This window comes from Mangifera indica, chromosome 15, assembly GCF_011075055.1.
Source record: "Mangifera indica cultivar Alphonso chromosome 15, CATAS_Mindica_2.1, whole genome shotgun sequence".
Lineage (NCBI taxonomy): Eukaryota > Viridiplantae > Streptophyta > Magnoliopsida > Sapindales > Anacardiaceae > Mangifera > Mangifera indica.
This window is the reverse complement of record NC_058151.1, coordinates 10847503-10862663: the sequence shown is the minus strand read 5'-3', so window position 1 is coordinate 10862663 and position 15161 is coordinate 10847503. Positions and strand designations below refer to the sequence as shown.

The 15161-nt window shown below is 28.7% G+C and overlaps 1 protein-coding gene across 1 annotated transcript; it reads right to left on the bottom strand.

Moving 5' to 3' along the window:
* Positions 1 to 11411: 11411 nt before the first annotated feature.
* On the bottom strand, positions 11412 to 13236 carry LOC123198414 (transcription factor RHD6). The gene is made up of 4 exons (XM_044613122.1): positions 12560 to 13236; positions 12267 to 12374; positions 12053 to 12184; positions 11412 to 11756 (listed from the first exon to the last, which is right to left on the bottom strand). Exons 1-4 carry the CDS (start codon positions 13004 to 13006, stop codon positions 11631 to 11633), a joined length of 813 nt encoding a protein of 270 aa, XP_044469057.1. The 5' UTR covers positions 13007 to 13236; the 3' UTR covers positions 11412 to 11630.
* Positions 13237 to 15161: the final 1925 nt, after the last annotated feature.

Here is a 15161-nt window from a genome sequence, read left to right as displayed (position 1 = left end):
TTTTACTTAAATTAAATTGAATTCAAATTTAAATGAGCTTAAACTTGACTTGACATGAACCCAACCTCAAAAACTTTTAGAAATATGTCTTAATAACAATAAAAAAGTGGAGTTTTAAGTGGGATCATGCCTAGAAAAAGTACGTCCGTGCTAATTTAATGGTTTCAGCCGTTAAATCAGTTGGAAAATTATAGCACATTTATTGCTTAATACCAAATTAATTAGTCACCACAATTGATATTATTTTCTTCAAGAGGCGTTGATACTTGCTGTGGGTAGGCAGTCTTTATCTCTCCTTAGCTTTGCTTCTATTATTCTGCCCTTTAAGGAAGGATGAGCTTAAGGTGTTTTCGAGTCATCTGTGGAAGGGTCGTTATTTCTTTGTTTAATATATTTTTTTAATAATAAAATTATATCCACAATTTCATATATAAATAATAAAATATTATTATATAATTGAGTATTGATTTATCTTTTCATTTTTGATAATCTAATTACGTAGTAATATATTATTATTTGTGCACATAACATTATTTTTCGTTTAATTACCAAAAAAACAAACCATCTTGAAATTATATCAAAATTCAGATACTGGATGAATAAAATATTTCTTCGGTTAAGTTTATCATAATAAATTAATCTTAATAATTAATAATCAAAATATTCGTTTTTGAAGCTAAGCGCAAGAGCACCTCTACTAGCCCAGCCACAACCTCATCCACCACGACCATAAACCATGGATAACAAACCTTTACTCAGATACCAAATGATGTCAAAATAATAACAAGATGATTGAGAACAATCAATGAAACAAATGATATAATAAACCATTATTGAATTGCATCAAGATTCGAATACCAGATGAATAAAATAACCCTTTGATTACCTTTATTGCAAATCAATCTCAATAATCAAAATCTCTGTTTTTGAAGCTATACACCCCATGAAATAGTTTTTAAAAAACCCTAGAATTGAAAACAATAAAAAAATGGATATAACAATTAAAATTTAAAATTAAACTCTAGATCTCAAAAGTTTTAAAAAACAACTAAAATTCTTCTGTTCTGACGAAACAATCATTACTCTCATGAAATGCCTTCTACTCTTGACTCTAATCGTTAAATATGGAAAGACCCCGTTTGCTTTCTCATTCTACTTCTTATGCTAAAGATGCTACAAACATGAATGAAATGACCATTGGAATGACTCCTTTTGTTGAGGAAAGACTAGAGGCTTTTTGTAACAACCAAATGCATATTTGTGGATCAACGTTATTTCGGTTTATTACAACATTTGAAACACTTGTTCTTAGCTAAGGAAAGATCACATTCTGATTTACCATGTTTCTAGCTCATGAAACACTATGATTTTTATGAAGGCCAAAGGACAATTTTCTACCCAAGTTTTAAGCCAATCTCAAAAGTATATTGAGAGCAGATGAAAAACTCAAATATCCACCCATGAACTAACTACTGTTAAAATTTTCGATTAGAAACAAAAGAATCATTATTTTACCCCTAAACCCTAAAATCTTAAAAATTTATATCATTTTTCTCTCTTAGTTTAAAAAACTAACAATTTCCCCTATAATTAAACTTTAAAAAATTCACTTTTTCCCCATTTTTAGGTTTCATCTAGCTTAGGGAATTCAACTGTCAATCAAGAAGATGCGACAAGCTTCTCCGATGAAATATAACCCTTTATCATCCAGATTGGGAAGAAGTGATGAAACGTCGTCCTTCGTCATCTGGATAACACAACAAAGGATGATCCAATCATCAATTGGGAAGAAATGACAATCTTCTCCGACGAAGGACGATCCTTCATCATCCAGATTGTGAAGAAGAGACGAAGCGTTATCCTTCGTCGTTTGGACTACACGACGAAGGATGACGAAGCATGGTCCTTCATCATTGTGTCTTCTAGAGTGGTAGTGGGTGGGCGTCCTTCATTGTCCTTCGTGGTCGGATCTGAAAGATGGATGAAAAGTATTAGCTGTCGGTCAGAATAGTAGTGGCCAAAGAAGAGAAACAAATCCTAAGGGTGAAATCTAAACTTTTCAAATTTTAAGAATAGCGGTGAAGTTTTAGTTTTTAAAACTTAAAGGGGCAAATAATACAAATTTTTAAAGTTTTAGGATTTTAGGGTTAACTCTATCTCTAATTAAAAATTTTGATAACAGTTAACTCATTGATGAGTATTTGAATTTTTTATCTGTCGTAAATATGCTTTTGAGATTATGCTAAAAATTGGATAAGAAATAGTGTTTCGGCTTTTCTGTGAATGATATAGAGAAGAAAACAAAAACCTTTTTTCCTTTTACCAGAATTATACATCCAGTTAGGCGATTTCGGTGGAACATCGGCAGCTGTAAAGAATTTATTCTCAAGCAGTATTTGACTACTTTGGTCAAATTCAAAAATCAACTTTGTCCATTCAACAATATACCCACTTTGATTTCATATGATTTTGCGTGTTCCATGTGACAAAATGCTCCACCACCAAAAGTTTTATTTCCTACAATCCAATTGATTTTTTTTTTTGGGTCGATTTCTACGTATCTTTAGTAAAAAAAAAAAAAAAAAGGGCTTTTTTTCTTTGAACTTGTGGCCTAATTTTTGTTCATTGAATTTTTCGGTTTCCAACTCTATTGGAGGGTTTACTTCATTTTTTGTTATAATTTCGTCTGCTTAGTTCAGATTGTATTAAAATTTAGGGTTTATCATCAGTTTGTTAATATAATTTTGTAAGGAGGTGTTTGATATTATAAATGAATTTACTCTAAGCAATCTCATATGACAGAAAATGAAATAAACCTTTTCAAAAGGATGGACAATAACTATGTAAACAAATTGTGCCTAAAATTTAGGGGGTGAATCCCATTAATTTTATTAAAGGCCGAAAGACTTTTTTCCACCCAAGATTTAGTGCATTCCGAAACTTCCACCTGCAAAGTTTAAAAAAACCTCAAATACCTACCCATTTGTTAAATTTTACAGTTAGTGTTAGTGGTAAAAATGTTATTTATTGATTTTATTTTAAAAAATAAAACTTTATCCCATTTTATTTCCTTAGTTTTGATAACTAACATTTTTTTCCTTAACTTAGTTTTAAAATTAAGTTAGAGAAAAATTGTTAATTTTTAAAACTATAGTGGAAAGAAGGAATAATTTTTTTCTGTAAATAAAATCAATAAATAAAATTTTTACCCTGAACACTAATTATAAAATTTAATAGATGAGTAAATATTTAATTTCTCAAAATTTTATATATGAAAGTTTGAGAATGCATTAAACCTTGGGTGAGAATAATTCTTTTAGCCTTTTATTCGCTCCAAAATGAGACTGAGGCCACATATTAAAAGATATTTTTAGGCCAAAAGACTTATTCCCACTCAAGGATTGGTCTAATCTCAAAGTTTCACCTACTAAGTTTTAAAAATCTAAATACCTACTATTTTATTAAAATTTTCTATTAGAGTTAGAGTTAAAATTGTTATTTGAAAAAATATATTAAGAAATTAAAATTTCATCTCATTCTCTTCTTTTAGTTTTAAAAACTAACAATTTTTCCTCACCCTAGGTTTTGGAAACTCACATTTTCCCTCATGTTAGGTTTAATTCAAAATACAACACATTTTCTGGCAAACACTCCACTCTAGCAGCTTCTTTGTCAGTGACTTTCTTTCTCCGAAGCTCTTTGTCACTCTAGATGACAGACGATTGAGCGAAATTAGCTAAATCCACCATACCTTGTTTGTCTTTCTTCTTCGTCATTTCTATTGAAATCAAGCAAAATTGGTCATTTTCATCAAGAAACTTTGCCATCATTTCGAGCTAAATAAGTCATTTAAGGTTTTGAGCCATCAAGAAACACTTTGTCTTCATTGATAGTTAACCTTCAATTTCGAGATCCTTCATCAACAACCCCTTTCTTCAATAGCCTCTTTCATCATTTCGTCCTCAGTTGTCCACCCTTAGTGGTCCCTAACAGAGAAAGAGTGGTTTGCTATCGGTCGGAAAGGGCACCGAAGAAAAAGGAAGGAAAATATAAACTCTATTGGAAAAATGTGAGTTTACAAAACTTAAGGTAGAGATAAATTGTTAGTTTTTAAAACTGAAGGGGCAATGAGATTAATTTTTTATTTCTTTATATATTTTTAAAATAATGATTTTACTCTTAATCCTAATAAAAAATTTTAATAGAAAAGTAGGTATTTAGATTTTCAAAACTTAAAACGAATGACAATTTGATTAGACGAAACCTTGGGTGGGAATAAGTCACTTGGCGATATTTTTAATGCTCAAAGATTATATAAATTATGATGAGATCGTCATCATCACTAACATTTGGACAATGTATAAAACACCTGGAGTTTGAATAAATTTTAAAAAAATTTTAAATTGCAAAAAAATTATAAATTGCCATGTGTGAGTTCTTAGAGTACAAGTAATCGGATTTCTTACTTAAGAAGCTTCCTTTCATGTTGTGCAATTTTATATCTTCTTCTTACAAAGTGATTGGCCCTTTGTGCTTAGATTTTTATTTGGTATCTAATTCTTTTTTATACTTTTTGTTAGTGAATTAGCGTTAAAGCAAGACCAATGTTATGTCCGTCAATTTTAAGTATTCAATTGAATATTTAGATAATATGTCATCATATGATTGAGTATTAATTTATTTTTAATTCAAAATCATCTAATCATATATTGACACATCATCTAAATACCCTATTAAATACTCAAAATTAAGTCGATATTATTTTATTGTTAATGCAATTGAGATTGAAAGTAGGTATTGGTGGTTTCTGATTCACTCGTGTTTAGATAGCTACCCACCAAATGGATGAGGTTTAACTTCCAGGTGGAAAATAAGTGTTTAAAGGTTAGGCAACTTTCTACTACACCTAGAAGTACCAACTTTTCCTTATACAAAGCTCAATAGTTATTAATACTATTAATACAACTATATACATAAATAATAAACATAAATTATATATTATCATATAGTTTATCGATTTTAAATTAGAGATAAAATAATACCTAATCAAATATTGATATGTCATTATTTGTACATAAATTTGTGTTCATTGTTTGTATATATAGTCTAATATTATATATATTACAACAACAGAACTATGTGTATAAATAAATTATACTAATTTATCTGTACAAACTAAAATGACAACTTCAAATTAAGGTTATATAAACAAGTTTATACAGGTTATATGAATAAATTTATACTATCTATTTGTATATATAATTTTTTTTAATGAAAAATCATACTTGAGTTGAATTGTCACTTTAAAGATCGAACTAAGTATATCAAATAAGATAAACTCTGAGTCCAATGAGTAACTGTCAAAAGTTTGATTTTAATATGACAACAGATAAGACTTAAACTCATCATCTTTTACACATAAAATCTTTCTCTTTTTATTTATATTACAAACTAAGAGTTGTAGTCGACTCCAACTTGTTTCCCACCTTGGATTCCTATTGTCATTAATAGTCTAAGGTTAAACTCAATTTTCGACGACATATGCTTCAATCATTTTACATGTGACATGCATTTGCTTGATAATGAATTATGAAGACTCAGACTTTCTAACATAATTCATTTATTTGTGGGGGCATATCTTTTATTTATATTGGCTTTAATTCTATATTTGTCATGTAAACAAACCTTATCCTTGTTAACCCATAATAAACTTTTAAGAAAATTAATCTTATACATACCTATTTTAAGTATATAAATTAGTATATATTTAAATATGTTATTATGTAATTAAATATTATTTTATCATTTAATTATATAATAATATATATTAAATATATATTTATTTATATATTCAAAATAAATAAATATAATTTTATTACTTTTAATAATGGTCAAATAGAATATTAATTACAACTTCGGATACCCAAGTCCATCTCCAAAATTCTAATCTTATGGTCGAACAAGTCAATACGAAAATGACAAAATGACAAGATATTATGGATATGATTGTGGCATCAACCAATTAAAACGCATAAACAGACAGGGAAAAACGACTTAATGTGAGGATAGATGGGTCTGCAACGTGGAACCGAATGGGTGGTATCCTTTAAATTTATGCCACGTTCTCAGCCAACAACTTGAGGCCTGAATTTTGAGTATGTCAAATCATGCAAATATTTAAAATAGACGTCCATAACCATTACAGTTTCTTTTAACCCTAACGTGCCTTTATGAAATGGGTCCAAGTGTTCAAATTACACTTACAAAAATTTGACACAAAGGCTTTTTGTCAGTGAAATCAATCATGTTAAACAAATGAAAAGTTTTGTTATAATTGGATTTAAATAAATTTATTAGAGTTTTAAGTTTGATTTAAATAAGTTTAAAATAAATTTATCTCAAATAAGTTTGAATTTGAGTTTAAAAGTTATATTTGTTTTGAGTTCGAACTTAAATTTAAACTTTGAAGGTATTTGACTTGTAAAACTTCTAAAATTGAAAAAATTAAATACGAATTGATTAAAATAAGGTCAAAGGACTATTTTCCACCCAAACTATGTTGAATTCTTAAAGTTTCCTCCGTTAACTTTGAAAATCTTATTTACCCACTCATGACCGTTTAAATATGTTAATTTTAAGAGTAAAACCGTTATTTTATATTTAATATTAAAAATAAACTTAAATATGATTTCATTTCCCCCCCAAAATTTAAAAAACCAATTTTTCTCCCCTAAACAAAGTTTGAAAAAATCACATTGCCCCCATAGGGTTTAGTATCAAAAAGCGTTTAGTCTCTCCCGGCCCATCATCGACTGTCTCTCTCTCCCGACGATTTTCCTTCCTCCAAAGGCCCCCCTCAACTCCACCCTTACCCATCCGATGCCGAGAGACATTGTCTAGGAAGAAAAATCATTTTCCCAGATGAAGACGAGACGACTCATCTCCCTCTGGAAAGACTAGTCGTCTTCATCTAAGAAGACTATTTCTCTTTTCAAACGACGTTTCTTGGCGCCGAATGGATTCGGGTGGAGTTGAGGGGGGGCCGTTGGAGGAAGGAAAACCGTCGGGAGAGAGAGACAACCGGAGAGACTAAACGCTTTTTGAAACTAAACCCTAGGGGGGAAATGTGATCTTTTCAAACTTGACTTAGGGGATAAAATGTTAGGTTTTAAACTTTTAGGGGGAAAAATAAGATTAAATTTTCAAGGGTTAGGGTTCCGTTAAATTTAACCGGTTATAGGTGGATAAATAGTATTTTCAAAGTTAACGAGAAGAACTTTAAGAATTCAGCATAGTTTGGGTAAAAAATAGTCCTTTGACCTTAAAATAATATCATTTTGATTAATACATTTCAAAATAATGTTGTTTTAGTCATTTTTGTTCATTAATAAAAGTTTGAGCTTGACTCTTTTTTAACAAGATAAATTCAAATACCTTTAAAATTAGTTTGAATTGACTTTACTTCGATTGAACAAAACTCTGAGCTTAAGCGAATCTGAATTCAGTGCAACTGGAATGCAAACCCTAAATTTAGCAACCATCCGGACAAAATCTAATCCAAAGTTCACTATTGTTTTGGATGAATGCTTATTTTTGTGGGTAATTTGGTGTAAAATTATTTCTATTAATGGTTCAGTGACAGGAAGTTGCGGAAAGGTGGGAAGTTGTTGAAGTGAACAGGTGACGTGAAAGTGACAGGAGTCCTTTCCCTATTTATGTGTGGAATTGAATGACCTCATGCTACAATTTTCGTTTTAACAGAAACAATTGTGTCTAAATGGAGTTACATGGTTTCGGGAGTTGTGTAATTTCAGTTAAACATTGCAGCTGATTACCTTCATGATTGATGCCTTTTTGATATTTACACAGGAACATATCATCTTTTGGTGTAAAAAAATGTTTATAAATAAATAAATAAATTATTTTGAGAGATAATTTGAAGTATTTATAAAAAATAAATGTAAGGTTTTTTTAAATGAAAATTCTATTTGAATCAAATAGTCTTTTTAGATTGCATCAAGAAAATGATACCAAATATTTTACCTTCCATGAATGAGTGGACAATAGCTAACCCAAGGTAGAGGTGTCAAAAGAAATTGAACATAACAATCACAAACTTTGTCACTATCGAATCATGGTTTTGTCCCCATCACTTGAGTTGCAACTGGGTTTAATTTTAAGTATGTGTAGTGTTTTTATATCCAGATTAGATTGGTCGATTTAATCAGTTAAACCGTAAACTATAATCTAGTTTGATTTTATAATCTAATTCAGTTTATGTATAAATATTAACTTGTTTAAAATTTAGTCAAACTTGATAAATCTATAAAACCGAAAAAACTATTTAAAACCAACAAAATCGGCTTTACATAATACTACATAATTTTTATCTTATTAAAACTTAAAAAAATTATAATTTATAAGGTCTTAATTGAATTAATGACAAAATTTATAATTGATTTTTTTCTTAATCTATGTAATGAAATGTGAATTGTTTGATTAATATATTTAAAATTATATTTATATATTTCATATGTTTTATGTTTAAAAAAATATGATAAACATTTGATACTATTTAAGAAACGCATTATAATTTGACAATAAGTTAAACCAATTGATTGTCCAGTTGAACCAATCAAAGTAAGAATCGGTAAAATAACTGATTTGATCACCATTTCAGTTTGAAAAACATTGAGTATAAGAGCAAAAATTCAAATAATTTTTTATAATATTTTAAAATTAAATTCTTAACTTATTTGGTTTAGTAATTGTGGATACAATGGTTGTGAGACAGTCACTAAATTCATGTCAGTTAGTTACTAGACTCAAAGATTTATTTATTTAGTATAATTTTATATATATATATAAAATCTAGAAAGTCAATAAACTTTTCTCCCTCTATTTTGTCACAATCCTTCACATCATCCTTTTGCTAGGGCCGGTGGTAGAGGTAGGGACGACAACCACCACAACCTCCTAGTCTATCCCAATTATGGCTGCTCTTCCCAACCAAAAATGTTTACGCAACAAATAAAGTATCAAATTATTTGTACTTTTATAAATAAAAATATCATATGCAAAATGGTGATTTTTTTAATTGTTAAATTGAATAATTAAACTTTATTGTCTTTTTATATTGTTTTATAATAATTGTGTTTCAAGTGTAAATGTTTAATGATGGTATTAATATTTTGAGAAGTAGGATTTTAAAAATGTTTTAACATATGATTAATGTTATGAGTATAAATTTTTTGTATACGATTTTGATATACAGATGATACATTCTTATATGATTAGATGTTACTTTATTTTTAATTTAAAATTATATAATTATATGATAATATATCATTTATATACTTAAATTAAATACGAACACTTTTTATAAAAAAATTTATGATATAATATGATATACGATATAGAAAATTAAACCTTCAATCTTCTTCAACCGCTCAAATTCTATTATTCCAATTATGAAATATGCATAGAAATCTCTTTGGCACGTGGGCTTACTAATTAGAATGAATTAATGGAATTCCCCACATGAACATGACTCCTTTATCCACCCTTTTTTGTATTAACCTATGTGCCTTCAACTTCTTCATGTGCTGTTTCTTCCTTTAACAGCTTGGCTTAATTCTCATTTGTTGGAACCAATGAATTTGCTAGAAGGATAAATTTAGAATATAATAATTAAATTCATAATTATTACATTAGATAAATTATAATTCATAAACATAATAAAAATTTAAATTCAAATTTTAATATTTTATTAATTTTATTAATCTTTAGAGTCTATTTTAAAACTATTTTTTGTTATTACTGTTACTTAATTTCTTTTTATTGAATTAGTTATTATTATAAGTTTTTTCATCATTCTTAGGGAAGTATATTGTATTGTAATCAATCATTGGGTAGTAGTATATAATTAAAAAAGAAGAGTACCCAATAAGGGAAACACAGGAATCAATCTTTAGGGTGTTTACAGGCCATGTGATGTCACCCACCATCTCTTTGTTCTACTGATTGTGAATGCTTGCACGGAACTCCCCACAGATATAACAATAACTAATAATGAGGTTTGTCCCATTATTAAAATTTTTTAATAATAAAAAAATAAATTTTTAATAATTATTTTCTTATTATTAAAATTATAATTTTTTTTAATTTAATGATAAAATAAATAATTGATCACTAAAATTATTAAAAAAATATTTATAATGATGAAATATTATACCATTGTTATTATTTTTTTTTACTAAAACTAATTTTTTTTTCAATGAATGTGAGTCAAGGTAAACAAATCAAACCCAACTAAAAAATAAAAGAAATTTAAACATGACAATTGATAAACTATATATATTAATTTAATGTCATCTAACCAAGGCAAGCTGGACGTGTAGTATGACCGAATGATTAATAAGTGGTTTGGTAGCCCAGAATTTAAAAAACGTGTCAACTCCATGTGACAGTGGCTTATATTTAACCAAAATGGGTTCACCTAATCCTCTGATTAATGAAAAAAATTTAAAGAGTGTGTATACTCCGGTTTAAATTATAAAATTAAATTAAATCATTAAAAAATTATGATTTGATTTAATTTATAAAATAATTTGATTTAAGTTAATAAATTTTTAAAATATAGTTTTTAGTTTGAATAATGATTTATATGATTTTTAAATCGAATCAAACCATAAATCATAGTTTTTAAATATATATATATAATTATATTTGATATAATTTTTTAATATGTAATTAAATGTATAACTTGATTTTTAAATATACCTGTATATTGTGTGTATATATATATATATATATATTATATGTTTATATTATATTCTAAAAAATTATAATTCAATTAATTTTATTAAATAATATATATTTAAAAGTGAATGATTCTAATAGGTTTAAACCGTACTCTAAACTAGATCAAACCGTATTTATTTATTTCGGTTTGAATTTTAAAATCTAAAATATTTTGATTTAGTTTATAAATTTTCTAAACTTTTTTTTTTTAGTTTAGTTAGTTTGAAAAAACTCCTAAACCATACCAAACCAATTCATGCCTAGCAATCTTAAGTGTTTTCCAAGGAAAGAATGTCTCACCTCATCGATATTGGGCACTACATAATTTTTTTTTATATAATTTTTCCTCTAGTGATTGCCATAAATTTTCTACAAACAAAACAAGTTTTAATTTAGAGACACTGGAAATATGTTCAAATATTATTGAGATGGGTGCTGCAAGTCAAGTAATTAAATCGGAATTTTCGAAGATAATAATTGGGTATCATTGATAACGTGTATATAGTTTTATTGAAAGAAAAAAAGAATTTAGTGAAGAATCAAATACTCGAATTGTTAGATGATTTAGATCTAATGAAGGATCTTCTAACTCTAAAATTACAGGAAAATACGAAGTACTGGTGGATAGATTCTCATTTTTCATTACAAATCAAGATGCAGAAAAATTCCATTACAAGATTAAATATTATCTACGGTCAGATACATTTTTCTTTCAATTTAATATTGCTGACTCCCAAAACAAAGCTTTTCTTTTGCCTGCAGAGTTGTCTTTGGACTAGATTATGTTATAGTAATTTAATGATTCTCTTCATCTTCTCATTGTCAACTCATTGCTTTGAGCTTGATTTCTTGTCTCTCTGGGACGATAGGATGGCATCAATGGCTTCCTTCACTTGAGAAATATCAGGAGCTTTTCCACCTTGAACTGGCCAAAATTCATCTGTTGCCAGTACCTGCAACATATATGCAAACCCCTTAATTATCTTTAACATTAATTTTAATGGAACATTCTTAGACAAATCCCCCATCAGTAAGTAAAACATGAGAGAAACGCTGAGTTTGTATGTGCATCTCATATTGCTTAGTAATATTACGAATATATTGATTAAACAACTTAACAACACTTTGAATTGCAATGCCCAAAAACAAAATTATGATGAATTGGTCCATGTAGCTTTGGGATGCCTTTAAATAGACTAAAGCTTAATACAGGAAAATGTTTAATAAAAGAACAAGATTGAAGTTTTACCTTTACTTGCAATTGAAGAAACTTGACATAACTAATTGCTTTCTCCAACATGGTCACCAAATCAACCTTGGAGCCATTGGGAACCAGTTCCTGCAGTATCTTGAGTCTCTCACTAATCCTTTCCCTGCGATTCTGAAAGAAAAAACACTCTTTCAATACAAAAAATTCTAGAGTTTAATTAATTCTGCTTCATTTCAGGATTAATAAAGGAAACCTTGGCTGCAATACTTTGCGGGCCCTTTGATGCAATTGATTTTGCCTTATTCAGCTTCTTGGAGGTTGCAGTACCGCATTGCTTCTTCAAAGCTTGTGTGCTTTCTCCCTGACAAGAAAACTCTTCAATTTTTCACACAAGAAAAAGAAACAATAAAACTATGTGCATCCAATTATACATATCTAATTGGGTACTTAGATGATATTTCATAATGTGATTATATGATTTTGTTGATACTAATATATCATCTAAATACTCAATTAGGTACTCTAGGATTGCTCAAAAGAAAATACCATATACAGACGCTTAAGGGAGGCTGCATCTTGTGCTGAACCAGACTCCAATATACAATCAGTGACTGCAGTTGCATCAGTATATAACCAATCTCCATAATTGCTAGCAGTGTCAAAGCAGTTAAAATCCTCCATCTGACTCCATTGATGGGTACTATTATGATTCAAGTTACTTTCCCACATTGAGGACCTCTCACTTTGCTGCTCAAAGCTGAGCAATGAAGATGCATTAGCGTGCATGAAACTTATCAAAGAAGGAGACTCCTCGGGCTGATAAATTTCAGCCTGAAATGCGAATCCGTTAGAATTTCCACTTCTTGGAGAGGAAGAATTACTGCTGATAGCAATGTTGTTCTTGTCTGAGCCATCTCCCTGATCGTCAAACAAATAGTTAGGCCCGGGAGAAGAAAGATCCCCCATCACATTTCCCTTGAAGGCAAGTGCCATTATTTTAAAGAGAAATATGAAGTTTAGTTTTGAGCTACTCTAAAGCTACCTATGGAGAGAAGTCTCTGGCTTACCGAGGCCTATATGTAGTAAAGATTAAAGGCAAGGGTGTTATAATATTAGCTATTTTTATAAGTGAACATTGTTAGCTGGCAGAGGTGAATAAAATGGAAGAAGAATTGAAGAAGATAAAGAGAGAGAGGGAAGAGAAAGCAGAAGGGTCGCCGGTTCTTTCGCCATTGCACGTCTTTGAGATTCCAAAATTGAATTGAACACTATCTTAATCTCACTGTGAAGAACTTGGACCAGTTTGGAGGTTGCTTCCTCACTGGTTCCTCTTCACTTGTTTGTTCAACACGTGGAATCATCTCATGCTTGGTATCTTATTGTATTATCGTATGTTTTTCATTCCATGCTGGTGCGTAAGCTGTATTCATGAAAATTAGAACAGCAATCCCGTATGGATTGTTGTTAATTTAGATTAATAAATAAATGGTTATGAATTTCAACAAAATTATTCCATTTAGATATCTCCGTGACAACTTCAAACGCATATGATCTTAAGAGTTCATAAAATTAGTAAAATATCAGAATTTCTAAAGAGAAAGCTTCGGGTTGAGTATCTATCACATTTATGAAACTTTAACTTATTTGATACACTGATTGTGGGTTTAATTATTGTGTTTCGGGGTTTATCTATCCAACCAATTTGAATAAGATTTCTCAATTAACACAAAAAATTTTTTTTTTGAGAAGCTCCACCCAACACGTTTTGCTTATATTGAAACTTGACCGACTATACTGGACATATAAAACCCCAAGTCTAATAATTTATCATACAATAATTAAACTGAATAAATTAAAAGTCTTATTTTAGATGTTATCGGAAATTATATCGTTTTCAATCGCTTGTTAGCTCAATTTCATAATTCAGTTCAAGGAGGTGTTGGAGATTGAAAATTAGTGTTAGGTAGTTTAAGAGATGAACAAGTTCTTCATCTATTTTTTTGTTTGTATATGCATTTGGTTTAGATTAGACATGAGAAATCCGTTTGGATTTATATAAGATTTGTTTATTTGCAATTCGTTTATATTAGATGAGAAACCCCACAAATTCATCGGAATTTAAACAAACAAATATAATATTTAAAAATTGTTTTTGGAATAAACTTTCTAAAAAAATAATTTTAAATATAATATTCATGTTGAAGCTAATTATGTATAGAGTTATGATTTTAATACTAACGAAAGGCTATAATCACATGGCTACACAAATATACAAATATTTAATAATAATATTATATATACAAAGTTTTAAATATATAAATAATATATTATTATATAATTAAATATATATTATTTATGAACACAATCATATACATAAAATTATATGAACGTCGAAAGTTCATCTCCAGCAAAGCCGATGAAGATCATTATCCCAAGAAAAGGAGAAGCATGCTGGCATTGAAAGACGCAAAAACCTTGTCTTATGGAGATTGTGTTGTCGCCACAGATTACGGGGTTTCCCACCCATCTTTATTTTATATTTGCTTTGCCTTATCTTCAAATTGAGTCAATGTTAAATAGGATTGAAATCGAAACAAATTTGTTCAAATTTAAATTAAACTTGAATAAATCCGAAACAATCTCAACTTATATGAACTCAAACTTGAATTTGATAATTCAGTATTTTCAAATTCCAACTTAAATTTTAAAAATATTCAACTTATAAATTTAAAAAATTTAATAAAAATAATATCATTTTAACTAATATTATTAAAACGACATCGTTTTAATACTGAATCAAGTTTAAAACTTGATTCAAGCTCAAACAGAATTTGAATTCAACTCTTTTAAAACAAACCGAATTCAAATACCTTTAAAACAAGCTCACTGAACTCAAACTCACCTCAAGCATGATTCCATGCAATATGAGCCAAATTCGAACTTAACTCAGATCAAATCCAATCTTAATATTAATAACTGTAAAATATAAATTCACCAAACAATCAACCTGGCCTTACAATTATTTAGCCACCCCTTCATCAGTTTCTTTTTTTTCTGAAGAAAGATGCTATCAAGTCTTTTTCATGGAAAGGTTTATTACCTGGTATATTCTTTTTCTTCAATTGAAATAAAATTATCCCATTTGATT

Excerpts from the sequence above, each read along its gene's own strand:
- LOC123198414 (XM_044613122.1), bottom strand. The coding sequence starts at position 13,006 with ATGGCACTTGCCTTCAAGGGAAATGTGATGGGGGATCTTTCTTCTCCC. Across the intron at positions 12,375-12,559 it reads CCCTTAAGCGTCTGTATATG|GGAGAAAGCACACAAGCTTT; the intron begins GTATTTTCTTTT and ends TTTTCTTGTCAG. Across the intron at positions 12,185-12,266 it reads CGCAAAGTATTGCAGCCAAG|AATCGCAGGGAAAGGATTAG; the intron begins GTTTCCTTTATT and ends TTTTTCTTTCAG.